Source organism: Thamnophis elegans, chromosome 6, assembly GCF_009769535.1.
Source record: "Thamnophis elegans isolate rThaEle1 chromosome 6, rThaEle1.pri, whole genome shotgun sequence".
In the NCBI taxonomy this organism is placed as follows: domain Eukaryota; kingdom Metazoa; phylum Chordata; class Lepidosauria; order Squamata; family Colubridae; genus Thamnophis; species Thamnophis elegans.
In genome coordinates this window covers 31,570,028-31,596,040 of record NC_045546.1, presented here as the reverse complement: position 1 = coordinate 31,596,040, position 26,013 = coordinate 31,570,028, and the positions used below count along the sequence as shown (strand labels likewise).

The window sequence follows — 26,013 nt, the reverse complement described above, 5'->3', positions numbered from 1 at the left end:
CAAAATCCTAATTATTACATTATACAGGATGGAAGAGAAGGCAAGTTTCAAATATTGACTTTACCCAAATGCATAGAATATATTGCAAAAGTCAACATTTGTGAAGAATTTTTTGTTGAGCTTTTTGGGGGGGGGGGGCAAGACAGCTTGTGCATTTATTCCGAAACAGCTATGAACTTAAGTTTACAGAGAGTTGGCAACAAGCCAAGATGTTTAAACATCCCTTTTTTTTCAACTCCTTATTTCTAGTTGTGCACCAAAATTGGTCATTTTCCTCACCCATTTCCAAATGTTAAGTTTATTCTGTCCTGTTACCAAAATGTTCTCATACCTGCTTTAGGCAGAGTGAGATGGCTGCCTTAAAGGGCAGGTTCTGGAATGTGATCTTGTGAGAGGCCATTGGCAAGCAGCTTGTTGTCTTTAGTACAATATAAAACATTGTCACTTGCACTAAAGCCGAATACAATTTTAGTGAAATACAGAGAGTGGCAAGAGTGTGCATCTTGTCCACTCCCATTTTCGTATCCTTATCTTCCAGATTCGGAGAAGTCACAATGTGATCCTTTCCAACAAGTCATTTTTCTTTACTTTTCTAGATTTTGCTGCATCAAAACACATACAAATATCAACTTGAATATGGATCTAATTCATCAGGAACAATTTAGGAAAGCAAAAATAAAAATAGAAATTGAGGGAGCAGCAGCATTGATCACAAAATTGCTAATGAAAGGAGGAAATCCATCCTTCTTTTTGAACATCAACTATACTGTAAAAATAATCCAGCCAGCAGGCTGATACATCAATTCCTCTTGAAGCATATTGGTGTCATCTAGATGAAAGTCAGGATGAAAGTTAATATTCTTTTCTTTATTTATTTCTCTTTCTCTCTTTAAAAAGCAGAATTGCCATTAGCCAGTTTGAGAGGTGAGCAGGGTCCTCCTGGAGAGCCTGGACCAAGAGGGCCTCCAGGATCTCCAGGGCTGCCAGGACACGGAGTACCAGGAGCTAAAGGAAAACCAGGACCGCAAGGATACCCAGGAATTGGAAAACCAGGCATGCCTGGAATGCCAGGAAAACCAGGAGCAATGGGGCCTCCAGGATCAAGAGGTGAAATGGGGCCAAAGGGGGAGAGTGGATCTATAGGAATTCCAGGACCCAAAGGACCACCAGGACCTCAAGGACTGCCTGGAATAGGAAAACCAGGCGACAGAGGATCACCAGGACAACCAGGAGGAAAGGGCGAGCCAGGAATGAAAGGGCAACCTGGGATACAAGGCCCCCAAGGCCCAAAAGGAGATAAAGGTGTGGGGATTCCAGGGTTACCAGGGCTAAAAGGACCTCCTGGTTTACCAGGTCCTCCCGGTCCTGTTGGACTTCCTGGAATAGGCAAACCAGGAATGATAGGTTTTCCAGGCCCTCAGGGAGCTATAGGCAAACCAGGAATTCCAGGGGAAAGAGGGCCAAAGGGCTTAGCTGGGAGTCCTGGAATTCAAGGTCCTCCTGGTCTTCCAGGTATAGGGAAGCCAGGACAAGATGGAATCCCAGGACAGTCAGGCATGCCAGGTGGGAAAGGGGAACAAGGCCTGCCAGGTTTACCAGGGTCACCTGGTGCTCCCGGGATTGGAAAGCCAGGTTTCCCTGGTCCTAAAGGTGATCGGGGCATGGGTGGTGCTCCGGGCCCATTGGGACCTAAGGGTGAAAAAGGTTATGTGGGCCCACCTGGCATGGCTGGGCCTCCAGGGGAACCAGGCCAACCAGGCCAGCCTGGATTAATGGGGCCCTCAGGTGTTATGGGATTCCCAGGTCCAAAAGGAGAATTTGGAGCTGTTGGGCCTCCAGGACCTATCGGTCCCAAAGGTGAGCTTGGTTTGCAAGGTTTCCCAGGTAAACCTGGTTTTCCAGGAGAGGTGGGCCCATCAGGTCTGAGAGGCTTGCCTGGTCCAATTGGACCAAAAGGAGAAGCTGGTCACAAAGGTTTGCCAGGTTTGCCTGGTGCTCATGGGCTGATGGGCCCCAAGGGAGAACCTGGAAAGCCAGGAACTCAAGGCCATCAGGGCCCTACTGGAATCCCAGGTATTGCAGGACCAAGTGGCCCCATTGGACCTCCTGGACTACCTGGAACTAAAGGTGAACGGGGTTTGCCAGGCCCGCCAGGTTTTCCGGGAATGGGGAAACCTGGTGTTTCAGGGATACCTGGACCACCAGGGAAACCTGGATCGCTTGGTGCTCCTGGCCAGCCAGGTCTCCAAGGACCTCCTGGTCCCCCTGGTCCCCCTGGCCCTCCAATAATAATGCAACCTACACCGCCAGCAATGGGACACTATTTGCCAGAGATAGGGCCAGGCCTTGATGGAATAAAGACTCCATATGGTTATAAGGGGAAGAAAAGCAAAAACAGTGCTGCCGCCGCCGCTGCCGCTGCCGCCGCTACCACCTATGAGATGCCGGCTTTCACGGCTGAGCTCACCACTCCTTTCCCACGGGTCAGGGTTCCTGTGATCTTTGACAAGCTCCTTTATAATGGCAGGCAGAATTATAATCCACAGACTGGTGTCTTTACCTGTGAAATCCCTGGGATCTACTACTTCGCTTACCACATACACTGCAAAGGGGGAAATGTCTGGGTGGCATTATTTAAAAACAATGAGCCATTGATGTACACGTATGATGAATACAAGAAAGGTTTCCTGGACCAAGCTTCTGGAAGTGCCGTTGTTCAGCTGATGCACGGTGACAGAGTTTATATCCAGATGCCCTCTGAACAGGCGGCGGGACTTTACGCTGGGCAATACGTTCACTCATCTTTTTCTGGATATTTATTGTATCCAATGTAAACTGCACACTCAGATCAAATGAAAGCTCTTTTTTCTATGTTTCCAAATCTATACCATTGAAAGGTGCATTTATTGATCGTTCTTGGACCAACATGTACAATATTAAAATAAAATTACAAATTTAAACATTTTATGTACAGCTTGTTATAAAGAAAATCTATTGATAAGCCCAGCATTAATTGGCTTGCTGCTGTACAATGAATCTTTTCAACATTTCTCTGCTTTTTTGAATTAAAAATAATGTCCTGTCAGGATTTACATTCAGTGTTTACTGATCAATTACTTCTAGGGTGAAACTTTCAAGTGAAAGGTGATAGACAAAGATACAAACATTTATTCTATAATAATACTATAAAGATTTATTTATAACAAAAACTGCAATGACTTCAAGAAGGCTCCGTAATTATGTACCAACTTCTCTTTGCCAAAGTTTCTATTTTTATGTGAAGATTTTAATCTGGTTATACTGACAAAAATAGTAGAAAAGGACAAATCTCAGTGTTAGAAAGCAATTTAATTATTAGCAAATTGACTGAAATCTATGGCATTGATTTCTTTTCTCCAACAAGCAATAGACCATATTCATATTACAAGTAAATGTTTATATTTCCAGATTGGTTTGTGGAATAGTTTAAATCAATGATTTAAAGGTAAAATGGTATTTACAAACTAAATAATGTTAGTGCAGCATAGATTAACAGTTTCATATTGATTTATGGATCACAGAATATAAATACAGAAAATGGCAATGTGTATCTGAAATCAGGTAAGTCTGAATTACCTGATACACAAATAGGGAATGAGTGATCCTTTTTCACTTGGAAATCATTGTTGCAAATTTTGATCAAGAAATGATAGGACTGGATGTTTGATATGCTCAAAATAGAAGTTTATTCGTTGTTCATTTTCCTAGGTCCTTTAACAAATACTGGAAAAGGTGGTTAGCAATGACTGAGAATAGCACAGTCCTTTAGTTTTGTATATTGTGTGATTTATCCAGTATGAGTTATGTAAAGGCAATGGCATATAATAGAGTAACTATCTTCAGTTCAACTATCCTATGGATTATTCCTAAAAGCCTATTTTGGCTAAATGGCTTTTAAATACATGGAGATTAGAAAGTCATATGTTTGTGGGAGCAGCAAAGCGGCTATTATTATTTCATCCTGAATAAAGTCTATCTATCTGGTTGCCAAGAATTGACACCAACTTAATAGTGCATAGATAATAACTTTTATTGATTATTAGTTTCACACATATGCCATGCCAATAATTATGATATCTAGGTTATTGGAAAGTGAGTATGAAGGCCAACACAGCTAAAGAACTGGCACCTGTAATTTCACATTGTTGTGTACATAATAATAATAAGAGGCATGGCATGGCAAAGTATTACATGCCCAGTACATTAAGAAAAATTGCAGACAAAGCAAATAAAAACAAGTGCTTGCAACAATAGTAAAGCTGAAGAAAGAGGCAGATGGGCTAATGCTGGCTGTTCAAGACCGAGGCTTAAGAACAAATTCATGCAACACTAGAATTGAGAAGCCAGCAACAGAAAGCAAATGCCACCTCTGCAACAAATCTGCAGAAACAGTGCATCACTTAGTAAGCTCCTACAAAAGTTCACACAGACTGACAACAAGCAATGGCCTAACTAAGTAGCAACATTGGTACATTGGAATATCTGCAAGAAATATCACCTGCCTGTAAGCAAGAACTGGTAGAACCACAAAATGCTAGTAATAGAATGTGAAGAAGCTAAAGTATCTGGAACTTTAGAATTCAAACATACAAAGACTTGCCACCTAACACATCAGTCTTCACAATTATGGATAAGACAAAACAGTCTGGATTGTAGATAATACACTAGAACAGGGGTGTCAAACACATGTCGTCATGTTTTTCCCCTTTGCTAAACTGGGAGTGGGCATGACCAGCATGTGACACATCCAGTCTGCGGGCCATGAGTTTGACACCCCTGCACTAGAAAGACAGCAGAATAGAAGTGAAAGAACTGAAGAAAATAAAAGAAATATAAAGACCAGTAAATAGAGGTGGAATGACTGTGTCAAAAGAAAGCAAAACTAGTACCAAGATACCTTGTGTGACTATCCCAGGTCCTTCAGAAGAACTTAATAGGTAGCTAACAATGCCAAATCAAGTCTTAAAATCTGGTTGACTATGCAACTGACCATAATAATACATTAACTATTTCCAGTCTGCCACTAAAGATAAAAGTCTTCAAAGAACCACTGATGTAATAAAATCCTATTCAAGAATAAAACAGCAAAAAAGAAAAAAGAAAATCAACAAACATCCAGCACTGACAGTTTTAAAATCTAAACCAGCTGAAACTCAAACCAGTCCATTAAGAGATGTACATGAAAGAGTAAAGAGATTACCTCAGATTCCTAAACTTGCAACATATACTGCATAGCAACCCATCTGAGAAGCATGAAGTTACTGATGAAAGGCTTCGTTTTTGTTTTCTTATCAATTTAACAGTCTTCAAAGATTAGCACATGGAAAGGACTTTCATAACTGTTTTAAAGTATTAGTAAGTCCCAATAGAAAACACTCCCAATTACCATTTTCAGTTAACACAGATTCTAGAAGGATACTTGAAGGACATAGATGTACCTGAATAGACTGTGCTGAAATCCTGTGGCTCTACTGAACAATATTTGCATGTATAAGAACTGTAACTGGGATTATTCTGATGAGCAAGAAATTACCATATGGATTGGTTGTTTAGCAGGAGGAACTGCAGGGGACTAACTTCATCCTTTCTTCTGCTTAACAAAAATCTTGTGGTGAAAACTCTATCCCAATTTCAACAGCATTGTGTGCAGTGTCACCTGTTTGATCCACAGAGGATATGTTGGATGCTGCATGTTTAGGGCTGCCCAGATCTCATCGATTGCACGTATTCAAGAAGTTCAAGGACTCCTGGGGAGACAACTATGTTAGAGTAGAAATGTCTAATCCTCCACTCAGGATTTAACCAAGTGAATCTCTGCTCTTATTACTTGAAAAGTTATAGACAAAGGATATATTCAGGAAAAGCTTGAAAAGGGATTCCTTTTCTGCCATGCCTAACAAAACTTTTATTCATGGCAGCCATATAGCTAGAGGTAGCCTTATATGGATGAAATACTCATTTACACACCTCAGTCCAAATCCAGATGGGTGGTTTGAGTAGAAGCATCTATGGTGCAGAAGTACTTCTAGCTTTATCGGAGTTGAGGAATTAATGGACTTGGCCATTCTAGTTCCTTTGATAGTTATGATTTCTCCTTGACATAGGAAAAGTAATCTATGAGTTATTTAACATCCATTTACTTTTTCGTTTGTTTTAAACATTCCATCTAGACTAATCCTTATTGTTTTTATATCTTAAATGAAAATTCCATGCTTAATTGAAAGATTATCCTAATATAGATGTATACAAATAGCAAGTGGAATTTCCATTATTTAAACCTCAATGCATTACAGCACAAACTATTTGAGAACAATGGGCAATTCAAAGATCTTTAGGCCAGATTACTAAGGTAAAGAAATAAAAAATGAAAATAAGAAATAATTTTGTATTTAAGTTTTTGTACTGATTGCAAAGGTCTCATTAAATAACTTTTTACAATGTTTTGGTATTTTATTTCAATTATTTCCTGGAATGTGTTACTTATGGCTCCTGCAAATTATCCTCTACAATTATTGATTGCACTAGTATGCTATCAAAAACATCATTTTTATTGCTCACTCTTCATACAAACAGCAATTATGTAGGGAAAATGAGGGCTGTATTAATTGATCATAACTATTATGCCTGACCACATTCAATGCAGCGTAAGTTCTGAAAAGAAAAAAAGAATTTATTCTATGCATACAAACTTGCAGTACTTTACTGCAATTTCCCATGAAGGGAGTTTATGTATGTAGAAAAGATATCTTAAATAAATAGCAGGGAATGCAACCAGGAAAAAGGAGGAAGCAGCAAGTACTGTTCAAGTTAGAACACACAAACAGGGCAGAAATGCTAGTAGATAATTAATAAGGAAATGTTGCTAATTGTTATTGCATCTGCTGTGATAAATTAATATTAGTTCTGCTGGAAAACCTAGGCAACCATAAATCACCCATTCAGCAGCCTGTCTCTGCCATCATCATAAGGTACACACACAATAAACAAAACAATAATGCTGTATAAATGTGTATAAAATGATGTATGGGATCGTGACATTGCTTGAAAGAGGCATTTTTCTCTCAGGAATAAGATTGGACCATGAAACTGTATACTGCCATTTCAGATCAGATATCATTTATCTCATATGCAATTAAATTATAGAATGCATTACCAGAAGTAATAGTGATCACTTTAAATGATAAGGTTATATCATATAACATGTTATTATGCTATATTCTTTTATTAGAGACAACATAGCTCTCGGTTCTAATTGTTGAGGTACAAGAACTACACGTTGCACAAAAAACAGAATTTATTTATCATATTTAAGTATTGCCATCTTGTTCAGAGGGACTCAGGGCAATGTGCAATAAAAATTATGTGGAACATTCTTCAGGAAGATTCATCCTGGAAAAACATTATATAAACAATTTTGAAATTTTCTTTTCTGGAAATGTATTCAAACTTTCGTTTCCCGCTCCTTTTGTGTTAAACCATCAACTTCGTTCAAATTACTGCATGTTAAAAACCATTGCTGAAAACATTAACTATCATTCTCCCTAATCTGCCTTTAACAGTAAAAAAAAAAAAAAAAAAAGCCACCTAGAAAATTCCCAATCATTCATACAGTATTTCCATACCCATAAATTTTTATAATAAGAGTTTCAGAAAATCAGTTTTCTGATTCAAAAACAAATGTACAGACTTAGTTAACTACCTTAATAATTGTGATGGAAATTTATGAGATGACACACAGATTCTGAAACTTTTCTACAATTTATAATCTAAAATTGGAGGTCCACATAGTAGAAAGATTAAAAACAACTGAAAATGTCTATCATATTTTGCAATGTACTGATGCAATGGAACTAAGACTCCCTTGATCTAATCACAACACCTACTATTTTCATGATATACATTTATATATACTGTACATTTCACTCCCTAAAATTTACCAGTTAAAAAGATCCTTATCAGCAGCAGAGCAATTAGGGAAAATCTTGAAACTATTAAGACCAGTCTTACATGATTTATTTAATTTTGAGCACACAACTGTTCTCAGTGGTGTGAGAAGACTTTTAGACCAACAATTTTTTTCCATATTTATGTTACATTAATACTACATTAAAATATATAGTATTTATTATTTTTGCATGTAATATAGATCTGGTCTGAAAATGCCAAGATCACCATGAAAGAGTAGGAAAAAGCTTTTTGTAATAGTTATTATTATTCAATGAACAGAAATCAATCTTCTGGAGAAGGCAGAAGCTGCTATGGACAACAATTCATAAAAATGGTAGGTGAAAACACAAAGTACACAAAGCAACTTACATCTTATAATAAAAGAATCACATTTTGTTCTGGGCATGATTATTTACAATTCATGAAATGAAATGAAAAAAATATATCTCATCAGGCATACAACTCCTTATCAGTTATGAAAAGGAAAATAGATGTTTATTACCAAGATGGGGGACAATCCAAAATCCTTATAAAAGCTGTTTCTTAAATAGCATGAAATTGTTTTAATTAAAATAGCAAGGTATCATTTATTGTTATATCCTATTAGACATTTTAAAAAGACTTTTTTTAAAAAAATATTAATTTTGGCAAAAATTCTTTGCTACTTTTAATTGTAATTCAAAGAAAAACTGCTTTATTACCAAAACCCACTTTGCTATAAAACTGTAAACAGTGTGAGTATTTCTTCATAATTACCCAAGGAATATTATGAGATATAAGGTAAAGGTTTCCCTCGTACATATGTGCTAGCTGTTCCCAACTCTAGGGGGCAGTGCTCAACTCCGTTTCAAAGCCGAAGAGCCAGCACTGTCCGAATCCGTCTCCGTCGTCATGGGGTCAGCATGACTAAATTCCAAAGGGCATGAAACGCTGTTACCTTCCCACCAAAGTGGTCCCTATTTTTCTACTTGCATTTTTACACACTTTCAAACTGCTAGATTGGCAGAAGTTGGGACAAGTAACAGGAGCTCTTTCCGTTACACAGCACTAAAGATTCGAATTGCCAAACTGCTGACCTTTCTGATTGACAAGCTCAGCGTCTTAGCCACTGAGCCACCGCATATTATGAGATATAGTGTGTGAATATTATTGAGATATTTTAGTAGAGATAATATTGTATTGGGGAGTACTATTATGGGATAGTATCACCGACATAGTGTGAAATCTATATTTATGTGTGGAATGCCCATTATCGGTAACCTATGAATCATATCATTAGCAGTGTAAATGCATCTATATTGATCTGCAGAATATTTCAAAAAGCAATAAATAAAAGTATTTATTTTAACATATTTATTATAACAAAAATAATTCTCTTTGACATTAATCTACTATTTTACACAAATAATTACAACAGGCTAAAATTTGCACTTGGATATAAAAACAAAAAGTTGAATTGCCACTTAACAGCATACATGTTACTCCCAAAACATTTTCAGAAAGTAGAAATGGTTGCTTAACTGTTAAGAAACTTAAGAAGACTTTGGGGAATACAAACAGCAGATACTTAATGCAACAGAAGTAACACTACTACTCTTAATTTCCAAATTAAATCATCACATTTCAGAGGATAATCAAAATTCAATGTGAGCAACAACAAAAAAACTCAGCCCAGTTGAAAGTTCAAAGGTGTAAATCTTCCACAATTTGTTTCCAGTCTCATATATCTTCTATTAAATTATAAAATAAATTAAGAAAAAGTGAAGCTACTTTCAAAGAATGAGACCTATATCCTTAATTCAATTTTAAATGGGCCAAGTCAGAAATATTAATCTGAAAAAATCTAGATAATAACAAAAGTTAACCTTTTGTGTAGTACTGAGATGATAAACAAGATTATAGCAGTGCAGCTGATCACATAACATACAAAATATGAAATGTAGCTTAATCCAAGGGGCACCAGAAAAGTGAGAACTGGCCATATCTGAATGTGGGCAGAATTAACCCTGCGAAGGGATATGTAGAAGTGGGAAATGTAGCAAGTCTTGCTTGTAGTGCATGATACACCAGTTGAAATGTCCTTTTCTTAACATTAGCTTTATTTGGCATCAATCCTGAGACTACAGCACTCTACATGTCAAATTTACAAGACAGAATAAAAATACAAATAGGCCTCAACATTGCAGACCAAGTGCACAAGAAACCTTTGGAAAGATAGAGTCTATTTAAGCATCTCTAACGATAGCAACTGTTCATTATACAGTACTTTTGTAAATTTGACAAAGATGTCAAGTACTTCTTTATTAGGAACAATAATGTATTGTTTTTAACACATTTAATAGGTGGTAATGGCTATGCCATGCACAAGTCAGTGTAAAATAAGAATATATTTGGAGTAAGTTTCCACACATTCCTTAATTTTAGCATAAGGAACCTATTTTGGTCCTAGCTTATCCTGGACAAATACGCTGGAAATCTTATTTATCAACAGCCAGCAAAGTGAAATGCAATGTGAATATACATCCCTCCATTGTTTCCCCCTCCTTTCTTCCCACATTAACATATCTCGTGTATTCATTCACACATGCCTATTCTTACATGGCAGACAGGCTTCAAAAAGCCTCCACTGCTATCAATATTTCAAAATAAGCCTGATTACTAATCTTCTAAAAGGGACTTGAATACCCCCTCAGCAGCAACTCTATTTCAAAATGGTTGCCCAAGCCCCATACAGCAAAGAGCTTTTAAAATACGCCACAAAGAAACTATTTGAAAGCCTTGAAAAGAAGAGGAACAGCTATTATCTCCAATTTGGTGCTGCTAAAAAATAAGATTTTTCTTTTTGATTAGGACAACAGATAGGAAAATAGTTGGAGGGGATCAGTGACTTTGGAGAAGAGACAAAGAGCCTTCTAATATTGGTTCGAGTTTGCCTGTGTCTATACTATAGCATAAGACCATAGATCAGTATTTCTCAACCTTAGCAACTTGAAGATGTCCGGACTTCAACTCCCAGAATTCCCCAGCCAGCATTCTGGGAGTTGAAGTCCGGACATCTTCAAGTTGCCAAGGTTGAGAAACACTGCCATAGATATTCTATATTATAGAATATACTACATACTACTATATTATGGGACTATAGATATTCAAATCATTTAATGATGATAAATTATTTATTTTTAACAGAAGTAAAAGAATTGGCCAGTAAAAAAAACAAAACCATATTTTGTGTGTGTCAACTAAGTGGTTTTCCAATATTTAGGGCTATAAATAATGTCTGGAACTGGTCATTGATGTTTGTAAGAACTGTAGCTCAATACCGTTGGAACATATCCTACTATCTACCTCAAGCTCCTCAGAAATTTCAAAGACACAAGTCATCTGCAGCACTATACAGTATTAAGCAAAATTAACACATTAAGAAATTATGTTTTCTAAAGAGTTAAATATTAACTTAGAGAGGGTAAAATAAATCCCCCCCAAATTCAATGATTTAGGAAGACTGTTCTACTAGAAGAATACTATCATCTGTTACTTAAAGGTTTTTTGGACCATTTGCATTAGTAAACCAAGAATGTCAAATAGCTTTGACGGAAATATTATAAAGCAGAATATTTGTCACTAAAAGGTGAACAAGTGAAATAAGAATTTGTTATCCCTTAGCTCAGCTGTTCCTTTAAATAGTGTTTCTTAAACATGCAGACCTCTAGGCTGCTCTAGGGATTCTACTTTCACTGACTCTATGGTGTCTTTGACAACAATGCAGCACTGACCTTAAAGTTAAAGATAAAAATTGAGAGCAGAAAATACAATAAAAGTAAAAAAAAAAACCTGAAACATTTGGAAGAAACAATTTAAACAGCATTCTGAACAAGGCCCAAAACTAACTTTCTACAGTATGCCGTATTTTAAGTGGGGAGGTTCACTGGAGAAAGAGTGGGAGGAGGAATAAAATAGTTTGCATTCACGTAATTGCACTGCGTATTAAAAAAAATACTGGTGGGACTTTAATCATATAATCATGGTCACCATTACGACTTTTTAAAAATTCTTCCTGCAGATGCTTCTGATTTAAGCATCTATTGCAACATCTTGAATACATATTAATTACTTCAAGACAATTTTATAATTGCAACAGGCAGGAAATTAAGAGCAGAGTGACTGCTTTACTTTCACTGTTCCGTTATTTAAAATGAAAATTACTCGTAAGCCATTTTTTGCACTACATTTAGCATTGTTCAGTAGTTATCACTGTGTCGCTTTAACCGATGCACACATCACCTTAATGAAAAAGTCACAGTTTGCAGTCTCATTTTAAACAAGATTTAGAAACTAACTATATGCATTTTCAGCACCACATCATGGAGAGCAAGTGTATTAATTTTTTTAGCACTTCCCTTTTTTTTTTTACTCATGATTGAAACTCAACAGAAGGGACATTATAAATTGTTGCCTGAATAACATTTTATCTTGATCTCTACGTATCTGCATTGCAAGATGTAGGTACAATGTGCCATAATGTGAAAAATGGTAAACAGAAAACTAAAGAGGAAATAATAGTTTCTTGTTAAATGAATATAGCCAGCATTTTTCCATTACTAAATTAACATGTTTGTGTAAATGACTGTGATAGTTACTTTCTGGGAAAACACTAATAGTTAGGCAGAGACATTCTTAGAATATATGTGAGATATATTTATAGTTTTCTTAAATGGAAAATTTCTATAAATACTTTATTAAAAAAATAATTCAAATAAAAATAATTCCCCCATTCAGTTTTACAAAAAATGTGATTGTTCTTCAATTTGGTTCTTCTGTGAGATTGATCACAATATGGTGATCTATAAGGTTCTTCAAAAGTCTTTGTTCTGCATTGATATCATGGTATTCATTCTGCAAAGAACAATAAAAAAATACAAAACTGAAAAATACAGAATTTTTGCAACTTTTTTTTTTTGCAACAGTCACTATTTATTTATTTTATTTATTATTTTATTTATTTAATTTACATAGTGCCCATCTCAGCAAATGAGTCTGGGCTCAGGAGTCAGAAATGTGCAATATAATCAAAATCCTAAAAAACATTTTAAAACAACAAAAACAATAAAAACTGTTAAAACATTTAAAAAAAGTTAAGTGTCTAATGCAGTGGTTTCCAACCTTTTATTTGGCCAAGCCCCACCTAAGCATCTCTAGAATCCTGATGCCCCGCATGACATATAATTCTTACTTTACTCAAAAAGTGAACTCAACTTGGTTTAAACAAGGTTCAAATTGCCCCATTAAAAATCAAATTGCCCCCTCCCCATCCTGAGCCTGGGCCTCATGTTGGGAACGACTGGTCTAATGTGAATACATACAAAGCAAGACACCAGGCCTGTTAACAATATAGCCAGGAAGCAGGGGCCCGGATGCATGTAACGCCCCAGGCTTAGTAGCACATCCAGGTCTTTAAAGCTTTATGGAAAGCTAACAGGGTTGGGGGCCATTCCAATCTACGAAGGGAGGATGTTCCACAGAGGAGGGGCTGCTTCAGAAAAAGCTCCTCTTCTAATCCCTGCCAGCCACTGTTTTTGGCTGACAGGATCTGTAGCATTAAGTGAATACGGTAGTTGTTAAGTAAACCCAGTGTTCACTATGAGACAGCTTTTGCCATAAACTGGAAATAAATGATGTTTCCAGCATTATGAATTGCAGTTCTGTGACCACGACGGGATATCATAACTTCAGGATCAGGTCGCAATTAGCTTTCTCGGGGGGGGGGGGGGTGTCCATTGTCACTTTGAACGGTCCCCAAGCAATTGGTTGTTAAGAACTACTGTCTCATGTTCAAACTATGTTTGAACAATAAACTAAGCAGTTTATTGTTATCTAGCTCTAATAAAAGATATAACAATAATCATCACAGAGTTATGACCAATGATGGCTCAGAATGATTATGTCTCCTAAATTTCCTTTAGATACTGCAGCCCCCCCCCTCTCCATCCAAAGCTGATCTGAGATACAGCCTTGAGGACTGTACGAAGGAAGGGGTAGATATCTAACAACAGATACTCAGAAAATGCTTTCTGCTACTACAAGCTGACATTTGATACAACCTGGTGAAAAGGAAATACGTTGCATAAATATAAATATTACCTTAATCATCATAGACATGGTTTCATTACCATAATAGTGCAAAGAACTGCTCTGATCTTTCAGGTTGTACTTGAAGCCTGTCACATGAACTTCAGTACATATATCAAAGGCAAAGGCAATGGCAATTAACCCTGTTGTGGGATGTTTTGGTCTCTAAAAAAAAGATCAAATTATAAATATATTTGATTTGCAAACAGATTCACATATGCCAAACTACAGTTGCATTTGGAAGAAATATGGCAAATTCTATATCATTGTCTGCCTGCTTATCTATCTAGTGTTGATTATAGTAAACCAAGCGTAGGTAACCTCTTTGATGGATAGATATTGTATTTCTTATACGGAAGGTAACAATACTACATCAATGGAGGCTCATTATGTAGTAGATTGATTAATTGCCTATTTAGGATACAGATATGTGCGGGGGCGGGAGAGACTGTTTTTAACATACATCAGTCCTTGACAACAACACAACACTTTTTATATGATTGTTATTTCAAAATTGTAAAAGACTTTGATTTGGTAACTGGGAGGTCCTTTGGAGACCACAAAAGACAATGAGTGAAATGCTGCAGATTTTGCTCTCCTTATAGGACATAGAGGTAAATGCAGAACTGTGCCTAAAACAACTGCTTCTGTGGAAATCTCAATGAAGTGCAATTGTTGGGTATTTCCCACTTTGCTTGCAATAACTGTTAGGCAGCATAGCTGAGATGCCTCCAGGAGAGGCTTTCTGGGTGCTGAGATCTTTCCCAGCCAGCCTACTGTCTCTTTCAAGTGCCTTGAAAGAGGCTTTCCCATTTGCCTTGCTGATATCGGTGCCACCTGGCCAACTGTCTACCTGGTTATTGTTGCTACAGCTTTCATTACTTTTGCGCACCATGAAGGAGCTTGCTTGCTGGTCTCTGAACCACTGCTGCTATTCCAGGTCCTCACCATGGCTAACACTCTCTGCTATGCGCTCAGGCATCACTATAGCTAAGCTGCAGTGGCCAGGATATTCAATGGTCTTTTATGTTTCCCTACCCTCTCCATTGGCTGTAGGCCTCATTCAGCCAGCTTTCTTGGCCTAATCTAATGGATATGATAGTAAAGAAAAAACGGGTTGAAGAAAAATGGAAAAAAGCAGCATATTTTAACATGAAAAAATAATAATATCCTAATCTTGAATCACCAGCTTCTGAAGCCATACTCAATTGTTTTTCACTCTGTTTTTTTCCCCAGGAAATAAGCTAAATAGGGCTACCTCACCTAGTCTGCAAAAATCTGGATGACTACTAGATAATAGCAGAAAATTTGGTTGAAGAATCCATGTTGTCTGGATTACTTTGCAGAATTTAAAGAAAATGTGGGAAAAATGCATTGCTTATTACACCAGCAGTCCCAATTTTATGTTCAATTCGGGAATAGTGACAGAAGAGGGCTATCAAAGATGGTGAAGGTGCTTGAAACATAACCCTATGAGAAAAGGGTAAAGGGTTTGGGTATATTTAGCCTATAGAAGAGGAAATTAAGGGCAATGTAGACATCTTTAGCTATTTCAAGGTTGTGGTAGAGTAAAGGAAACAGGCATTCTCTATTATTTCAGAAACAATAGGTTATACTATTAGGACCCAAAATCAAGCTAGACTTCAGAAAGAACTTTCTGGCATAAACTACCGTGTTTTCTAGAAAATAAGGTATTTTATTTTCACCCCCAAAATAAGCACTTAACCTTATTTTGGGGGATGTCTTATTATTTTTAATATTTTAATATTATTATTTGAAGTACAGGAGGTGGTGAGCAGGATTGCTGCTGTGTTACAATATTTTTGGGGAGGGCTTATTTTGGGGGCGAGGGCTTATTTTAGTGCACACGCTCAAAAGCCCGGTTGGGGTTATTATCTGGGGAGGTCTTATTTTCGGGAAAACAGGGTGCCAACTAGTAGAATAGCTTGCTACATGGAATGATGAATCCTACTTTGTTTGGTTGTCTTCATACAGAAGTCCGATGGTCATCTGTAGTGGATTATGCACTAAGCAGAATCTTGGACTAGGTAATCTGCTTACTAAGGTTCACAGATTGGGTGCATGGTGTGGCTTTTAATCTGTTTTTCCTCTGTTTTTTAATTCTTTATTTTTTTAAAAAAAAATATTTTGTAAGCCGCCCGGAGTCCTTCGGGATTGGGCGGCCTATAAATTTATTAACTACAAATACAAATACAAGGTTACTAAGGTTTACTACCTAAAGACAGTGGAAAAGCATTAAAATTATTTACCTACTCTAAATGACCTTTAACCACTGGCTATAGTTTTTCTATCAAGCAGAATAGCAGCATTGAGTTTATTTAAGAGCTGGTTCATATAAATGAATGAGTTCATATAAATGGAGAAAAAATCCTTGATTCCACTTTTAAAGTAGCCAATTATCATTTAATATAGATCGCTCATATATGCCAGGAACCAGTAGATTGCCTCAGCTTAGTAAAATGGGCTTCTAAATCAGAATTGTTAAAAATAATGTAAAACTTGTATTTACTCACTTGTAATGGAAGATAAATATTAAGATATGGTACTATTACCTAAGGGCACAGTTATTGCTATTGATTTGGATATGTTACTATGTGTTAATAATAATAATAATGGTTACAATTTTTATTGGACAATAAATGGAACTAAAATGTATAAAATTGTGACTATATAAATATTGGTTAGTATCAAATGAATTGATCCCATTAAGGTTCAGTTCATTTTTAAAAATGCTACAACTATATCATTTAAAATGAAAACAATTATGTAAAATAGTAATCCAAACCAACATTTAAAAATACAAATATGCACTTTTCAGGGATTCCTGCATTTTTTTAAAGTGCTTGAAACAATCTGTTTTAAATAACAATTTAAAGTTCTATTAAATTATATATATTACATATATAGCTATATATTACATTACAATTATTGTTCAAAGTTCTAACGAAAAACCAATGTGATATCTGAACAACAAGAAATCTCAAGTTAAATTATCTTGAGTCAATATCTCATACTTTCCTTCAGCCTACACAAAACTCAAGATTAAGAGGATAGGATAAATTCTCAACTCTTGGGAGCCAAAAACAATGTAGAAATATAGTAATGTCCTAATTTTGTTGTAATAGGTAAACTACAGGAAACTTTGATTCAGTATTTCCAATTACAATTTCTTAGTCAATATTATTGAAATTGTCATAGTAAAATACTTACTAATCGTTTAGGAAATTTTCTGGGGAAATGAAGCAATTCATACGCTGTTCTTTTAATAATAAATGGATCAAGGATTCTGATTTGGTTAGGCTTATAAATCATCCTCATTGCTGGTTTCTTCCAAAAGGCACTAGTTGACTATGGACAAAAAGCATGCGTTTAGTATGTTAAAGCTGTATTTTCATAACAGAAAAAAATGTGCCATTGTAAAGGAAAAAAATATCATACAAACAAGTTCTAAAAAAAGATGCAGTAGTCATGTTTTCTGATTCATATTGAAAACATAGTGAAAACATATCCTGATTACTTTAAGGAAATGGAGAATAATGAACTTTATAAATGGGAAAACAAGTTAGTAATATGATTTTTCATTAACTATAAGGCTGATCTGAAATGAAATCCTACAAAACTGAGGAAAGATTACCATCTTTTCTAAAAACTTCCCTAAAACTATAATCAAGTATCAATTTAAAAAATCCTCCAATCTGGCAATTTCCCCCCTAAATGCAGATTCTGTCCAGTATCTCTTACAACCCACTACGATTGAGAAATTTACATCTCTAAATCCCATTAAACTCATAATGGTGCTTCTACACAGCATTTACACAACATATTAAATGGCACTGTTAACTCTCGAAATGATTTTAACTGAAGCCATATTTTCTTCTCTTCATTTCTTAGTTGCCATATATATGGGGGAGGGGAACCAATGGAGTATGAAATGTTTTCTTCTAATGTTCCAGATATAACAGCGATAGGGCTCATGGGAACCAAGGTCATTTCAACGAGTGCTCATAACAGCCAGAGGGAGCAGCTGGGAAGCATACTACATCGGGAACATCTGTTCTTTTAATTGTACCAAACTGCGGGAAATATTTAGAATTGGATTCACACCTGAACGTGCTAATATGATGTACCAATAAAGGAGATATTTGAGAAAAGCTACAGCCGCAGGGTCCTGAATTGATTAGGATCATTACTTGGAACCATGACAGGCACTCCCTACAACCCAATCAATCAACTCTTGATCACTCTTCTACAACCCTCCATAACCCATAGAGAAATCAATCTTAAAGTGTTAATTGGAAGGGCTCACTATCACATTAATATACTTGTCACTGATGCCCATGCACTTTGTCCTTTCACCACAAGTGGTGATTCAATACAGGCAATTTTGTCTCTCATAGAACATTGCTGCTCCCTATCATTTCATTTTTTATTAAGATTTATAGGCCGCCCTTCTCCCTGAGGGGACTATCATCTCAAAACTATCCAAGTGGCTCCAGTCCTTCAGCAACCAGGCTACCTAGGTCTTCTCCGTGTCTATGACTATTCTCAGTCACCCATGTCAAGATTGTCACAAAGGTGCTTTTTCAACTTAAAGATGTTTCACTTCTCATCCAAGAAGCTTCTTCAGTTCTGACTGAAAACGCGAAGTGAAATGACTTTGGGGAAAAGCAAAGTCCAGTTGCCTTTTGAAAAACCACTGTTAGGTCTTCACAAGTAGTCCGCCAGGATACCTCAGCTCAACACTCTGATCCTCCTTTGAAACAGATTCAAGAAGGGAGAGGGCTTTTCAGTTATCTAGGTAAGCAATCTGTTCACTTGGTCTCATTGAAAAAAATGAACTTGACACTAAGAGCAGACCTTTGTTGTTGGGTCTATCTTCAACAGTACCTCAAACACTAAGAATTCAGAGGACCTCATCAAAGGAACAAATCTAAGGGCCACTATTCCATTCTGATTTCTCTGGTTGAATGAAATCATTAAATAGAGCGCATCAGGATTGGTCTGCTCAAACTCAAGCCGGGTAAATCACCAATCTCCTTCCTACTTCTTGCTTGCACTTTAAATTTCCATTGTAACTGTGAGGCTACTCCTTCAAAGACACAAACACCATTCTGCCAACTCCAGCTAACTCTATTCCAGTATAAAAATTATCCTCAGTATAAATCTTTGGATTTCCAAACATTTATTTCTAGGAACATTAATTGTGGTATAAATTACAAGCTAGCACAAAAAGAGTTTATCAGTATCTGAAGCACCTTGCTTTCAAGAGAAGCAAGAAAGGGGATTTTTAAGGGATCTGCTCAAATTTTCTAAACGTTATTATTAGATTTCCATCCTGTCTCTTTTTTATTCAACTCAAAGTGGCATGCATAATATTCCCACTTATTTTTTCCATAATAACTCTGCAAGGTGGGTTGAAAGTCCATCCAACAAACTTTTTGACTAGCAAAAAACTTGAACTCATGATTTCCCAGTTTCTAGTCCAACACTTTAACCATTATAGCAAACTGATTGTTCCAAGTTACCTTGTCTGTATCCATTTCTTTTTTAAATTCCCCTTTCCCACCTTTTTAAAAAAATATTTTTAAATTGATTTTTACAATATTAATTAATATTGTATCACTATTTTATTTGGGGAAAGGGGAACATCATTTTTATTATGAAATTTTTAGCTCAGGTTTTTACAATATATATTTTGTTAACTCAAGGATACATTATCAATATTATACAGTATGTTTTTATTTAACTCAGTAACTTTATCTGTGCAAAGAGTGTATTTAATTGATGTAGGAAGCAGTTGAAAAAATTGAAATAAAAAAATATAGATATACAATTACTTTGCACAATTTATGCTAGTTGAAGGGAAAGTCAAAAATAGATTCCAAAAGTACCAACCTAAAAGAGATCATTCTTACTTAGGACAATTCCCGATGGTTGTATACAACAATATGTAAATAAACATTGCATTAAGCATAGCTACATGTTCTTGGATTTAGGCATACTGTAAGAACAAGCCAATCCTGCAATATTGCAATTAATATTCCCAACCAGGGCCCACTGCAAAGTGCTGTGTCTCTTTATGCTAAGGAGAAGCAAGAGAAAATATAGACACATTGTCACCGCACAGAACTTACTATTATATTGTTGCCACTTAACAGGTCTGAAAGCCATTTTAAGTCATGGCGCTTGAAGACAACAAAAACTGCAGTAGTTTTAGGATCATAGTGAAGTGGATCTGAAAACATTGACTCTGGATAGAAAAGTCGGAATGTCGTCCTCCTTCCAACATCATCTTCATAGCCTATAACAGGCCCATTATTCATTCTATTCAAGAAAAATATTAATAGTTATGAAAAACCCTGCTTTTATTTCTGGAGTACAACTTTAAGATGGCATTCAAAATCAGAATTTGTTCTAATATTAAGTCTGCATAATATGCAGATTTCACCTGTAAATACATAATAGATGCAATATGAAAAAAGGGAGGTTTGACTAAAGCCATAACTCAACTATTGGAATCTTTTGGTTTTATTTTAGGAGCACTTTCCTTTGGGAGAAATCTGTCAAGGGACATAGAAGAATCCAAATCCCTCTCTTTTTCAACATTTCCTGTTCTCCCTCTTTTTTATCTTCCTACCAACCAGATTACTAAAGAATGGACTATCTTTGCCAGAAGTCAAAACTGATGCCCAAGGCATTTGACATGAAGCAAAACATTGCATGGAATTATTGAAAGATGCATATGATGTAAAATCACTCATCCTTGATTTAGTTTCTATTTGCTTTCAGAAGAGTCAATACAGATGAAGTCAGTAAGCTGTTCTGTAAACTTTTTGAGCAACATAAACATGGAAAACTTCCCCTTCAACTTTGATACAGGAATATGACAAGTAATTACATTTCCTGTGGTTTCCTACTTCTTCTTTAGCTTATCTGAAACAGCTGTACTTTCTAATAATTACTTCCTAAAATATTATGAAAAGTATTGAATATACAATCTTGGAATTATTTATCCTAACTAAACTTTTTTATTCTGTCTTTTGCTTTACCTACCCCCTAAGGTGATATTTTTCCTCGTGTATATTTCCGTTAAGTTACTCATTATAAACAAACATGAGTCTAATTATACCTTTAAGGCAGCAGCTGCTCATGAAAACTGATCCCTATTAAACCTGGTTAATTTTGAAAGTATAGCCAGTCTTTATGTTTACTATTTTGTTATAGACTAACACAGTTCTGTACTTTGCTTGTAACTTTAAAAAGAAATAAATAAAACAACAAAATGTGGGGCAGGAAGGAGCAACCTAGGATGTCATCAAACATAAATGGATTACATTTAAAAGGAGATATTCTACTTTGCATACCAGTTCTTAAATTTATCCATGAATTTATTACACAGTATGCCTTGACAGGTAGTTCTTGTACAGAACTACAGGTAGAGGTAGTTTACAGGTAGTAAGCCAGAAGCTGGGATAGAATTCAAAAGTACTATGTCTTTATATTATGCTTCCTATGCAAGAATCTGTTTTACTAATGGTCAAGGCAAACTTCTGCTAGATAAGAGTCAATGGAATTGACTTAGATCTCTTGTGACAGCATAGTGACTCCACACTGATGATGCATTTGACCCTGCCTTCAGGGTTAATCTGGTCATTCCTACACTTGCTTAATCACTACAACTGCGATCAGTAACTCCATTGCTAATTATCCATCAGTTAAGTGAGACATCATATATCTGCAATGGACTGACAACCTTACTTCCACTGTAATTGTTAAGCAAATCACCCACACTCGCTAAGCAAGATGCTTCATAACTGCTATTTGTGATTTTATTCCTCAGTGCTCCATTGATTCTGCTTGTTGGAAGTGTAAGTTGTGATCACCCGACTGTGGGGACAATGTAACAATTGTTAAATGCGAAGACAGATGATAAAGTTAATTTTTCAGTGCTAACACCATTTCAAATAGTCTCTCATTCGAGATCTACCTGTATATATTGCATTATGCCATATTTCAATATGCCATTTCCTGCCTCTTTTCCTTGTAATAATAGGGGCCCATACCCATAATAAAGCTAATGATAAAATCCTTTTTTTTTCACAACAGAAAGTTTATTTACCTAATTACCACATCGTAAGAATCAATTTTTTGACCCAGCTTCTTGTTTCGAAGGATTCCTCCATTGCCAACCACAATACATTTTTTACAGGATGGGCTGCTGAATGATAATAACACAACTATTAAGCATTATACAATAAATGTGTCTTTATAAACAGAAGGGCAATGTTAAATGTAATTCACTGAAAATATTTTTATCATCAATGTTCATATTCAGATGCCCTGAAGATGAGGAAGGAGACTAAGTGATATTCTCTGAACTTTAAGGATAGAACATCAACCTTTTGCTGCAGATTAAGTCTGAATTAAGGATTTGAAATGGGTTTTTTAAGCAGGAAATAGAGCTCCCCAACCAATATCATTCCTGACAGTTTCTCTTTTGTAAGCACAGTTTCTGAAGCTATTTTTCCATTAAACTATAGCAAAAAGGAAATGGAAAAGAGACATAGGACACTTTCTTTGAGCCACACAAGATGAACAAAATCACAAGCTCCATTTTATTTCATTTTACATTTTTGTTCATCTTGAACAATAGATAAGGATGATAGGTTAAAAATTGCTACTTTTAAAACTACATTTTCATGTCACTTAGTTCATAGAGGAAGGATTATATGAGAAAGACCACCAAAGAAAAAAGGAATCTGCAGCTTTGGAAAGCCCCTTAAATTGGCTTCCTAAGTAGTTTTCAGTAATCATGTCATCATTTTAAGTTTCACTGATTATACTATCAATTCAAGAATTATCAAAAGTATCAATACAATTATTGCTTCTGTTAATAAAAAATGCAATTAAAATTCTATTAAAAATACAAAAAGCAGTATTATATCCTAAGATGCATAGATTTTCTTACAAAGCTCTCTATCATTAGATAAAAGATATAATATTCACCTGTCATCTTCCTGGAACAGGTCACAGCTTTTAAGTTTTGAAAGTGCAATTTGAAAATGGAGTTCTGTAACACAAACGTTTTATTTAAAAAAAGAAGTAGCATTTTATTGTCCCAACAAAATTCTGCATAATTGGTTTGAGTATAATTTGTTGTTGCTGTAAAACTAAAATGCAAAAATCCAGTATAATTGATTTGAATATAATTTGTTGCTGCTGTAAAACTAAAGTGCACGCAGAAACAGATTTCTGTGCAGGAACTTTTATTTTTTTATTTTTATAGCTAACAAAAATAAGGTCACCTCAATCTACTGTAGGTACCTGCATGAACATGGCTTGCAAGCAGGATTTAAGCATAACATTCAACAATTAGGAATGTTATCCTGAGGCAACTCTCACTGCATCAAAGACGTGTCTAGAAGCAGAATAATCTTTAGTTACAAAGTTATTTAATTTATACTCCTAAACACATAATCACAATCAGACTAAACATATTCCAAACATTTTATCCCTTTCTTAACAAGTCTCATCTGCTGCTTAAATATACATAATGGAAGCATTCACTACAGAACTATAAGAACTGCCCCCAATATGTGCAAATTCAGAGTGTTGAGGTAATGGTCTTGTTGACTTATGCTCAGTATATAGATACAGCAAGGCCTCATCCAGTATTACAAATGAAGAGAGTACAAGAAAGCAGATCCTGCAACTTCTAATTTTACCAAAGCATGTTGTTAATTTATGTTTGACTCTATTTCTATGCAATACTTCTGAAAACACTATACCACTGAATAAAAATGAACTACACATCTTTCATAATTGAACCTTAACTGTAGGCTGCTCATATTATGTAACAGTATATGGCAGCAATCCCCAAATATTTTGGCAGCCAGCACCAGTTTCATGGAAGACATTTTTTCCACTGACTGGGAGGGTGGAGTGTGTCCTTCCCATTTAACATTAACAGTGCCAACACTTACCTGAATTCCTCACTCCATAAGGTAGATCAAACTTATCACTTCCACGTCTTGCAGATATATCATAAAAATTACTTTCGCACAAGAAAGGACAGAAATTATCCATCCTAAAAAGAATGGAAAAATACTTATTTGTATTTATGTGGTTACTTTACACTGTTTTTCCAACTGCCTATTTCTCACCAACTAAACTCTTAATTTACTATAATTAAACAACCAAAAAGGGCAAAAAACACAAATAGCTATTGTAATAATTGACATACATAAAACATACTGAAGTATACTGAAGTATACTGAAGTATACTGAAATAACAACACCACAGACACATTTTTAAAAAATTATTCCAGAAATATAGGATGAAAACTGAAAAGGCCATTTCTCTGATATCCATACTGTCTAATGAAACATGATGAATAAGGCATCTTACGAGGATCTCAGTGTAATGAAGTAGACTGCTCACATGAATGTGCATATTTGAATTATCAGAACAAAGTAGACATATAGTCCTTAAAATGGAAATACAAAAGCTGGCCCCATCGCTAATCAGACAAAAATGAACTAGCTATTAATTAGAAACAAAGACTGAAACAAGATCTTTATTAAAGGAATGTATTAAAAACAAATAAGTATAATTTCTGAAAGATAAGCTGAATTGGAACACCGATATCATGTCAGTTCAGTAAAAGATTCTTGCAAAATTTCCATTAAGTATAGTTCAAAAGTTTCAGCAACTCTGGGTAGGACTAAACAGGTTTTTCATACCTGATATTCCTGGTCTAGGAGAATCAACAGAATCAATCTTCTGACAAGGATTATTTTTGTCACCAAACCAGACATGAACTATGGAATGGATTCAAATAAACAATCTCCTTTGAAATATCATTGTAGTGAGAAGATACTGCCTGCTCTAAGAATTTGCTCTAAAATAGTACACTAGGCCCTGGGTAATAGTTATTCTGGTCAATTGGACAAATTAGGAATTGATTATTTCACGTTTCAAGACAAACAAATTCATGAATGAAGCAAATGAAATGCTTTATACCTGTAAGCAGTTTGTCCATATCATCAGATTGACAATGTAAAATATATTTATAATAATCTAACCAGACCAGCTATTTTATTTATTTTATTTTATTTATATATAATGTATATATACATACATACAGTATTTGCACACTTTTCAGTCAGTGTTAACTCATTATAACTGTCTGGATTATCTTCACAAGAGCACCAAGAAAGCAATGGCAAGTGGTTTGTAACTGTCTTTTTCCTAAAACTGAGAGTGACTTCCAAGGTCACATTCATGACGAATGTGGAACTAGAACACAATGTCTCCAGATCCTAAGCTCCTGTCTGTATCTTAACTGCTACATCAAACTGGCTTTCATACATCGGGTACAACTATTAAATAGCTTTTTTTTCTGTAAACTGAAGGTAGACTTTTGGAACATTGTTGTTATATCAATAACTATGCCATTTCATTGTCACCAACTTCCCAAAAACATTAAAAACATTTTTTTCCAGAATAGGAAATACCTATGTAGTGTTGCATTTGTAGTATGTAGAAAAATGTAGTATGCATTTTTCAAACAATTTCCCAAATGCTGCAAAGTAACAGAGTAAGAAGTCCATGGAGGCTTCAAGATATGTTAAGTAAATAACTACTACTAAAAGATAAATATATTCAATAAAAATAATGTTAAAATTGTTAATGTGTATTTTATTTTTTAAAAGATGATTATTGCTTATTTCAATACACCTTATATATATATATAACAAGCAGATGTAACAATACATTTTGATATGCCGACAAAAGAATATGCACAAATATTTGAGATTAAGGGGTAGAACTAAGGATATATCTGGTCATGTCACGCTTCTTTAACTATTTAAGGAGTT

General features: G+C 35.5%; 2 protein-coding genes across 3 annotated transcripts in view; one reads left to right on the top strand and one right to left on the bottom strand.

Moving 5' to 3' along the window:
• Nucleotides 1-4,735, top strand: part of COL8A1 (collagen type VIII alpha 1 chain) — a 35,557-nt gene extending 30,822 nt beyond the window's left edge. Inside the window, exon 4 of the mRNA XM_032219253.1 lies at nucleotides 901-4,735. Coding sequence (XP_032075144.1) covers nucleotides 901-2,834 — 1,934 coding nt within the window. The 3' untranslated portion in view covers nucleotides 2,835-4,735. The remainder of the gene's footprint in view (nucleotides 1-900) is intronic.
• A 6,353-nt stretch (nucleotides 4,736-11,088) lies between these two features.
• On the bottom strand, nucleotides 11,089-24,449 carry ST3GAL6 (ST3 beta-galactoside alpha-2,3-sialyltransferase 6). 2 transcript variants are annotated; one of them, XM_032219269.1, is made up of 7 exons: nucleotides 24,117-24,449; nucleotides 23,140-23,203; nucleotides 22,253-22,351; nucleotides 20,268-20,457; nucleotides 17,344-17,481; nucleotides 14,125-14,277; nucleotides 11,089-12,879 (listed from the first exon to the last, which is right to left on the bottom strand). In XM_032219269.1, the coding sequence occupies exons 1-7, from the start codon at nucleotides 24,217-24,219 to the stop codon at nucleotides 12,787-12,789; spliced, it is 840 nt and encodes a 279-aa protein (XP_032075160.1). In that variant the 5' UTR covers nucleotides 24,220-24,449; the 3' UTR covers nucleotides 11,089-12,786. The 2 variants fall into 2 exon arrangements, with proteins under 2 accessions (XP_032075160.1, XP_032075161.1); XM_032219270.1 differs by having other exon boundaries at nucleotides 22,253-22,348.
• Nucleotides 24,450-26,013: the final 1,564 nt, after the last annotated feature.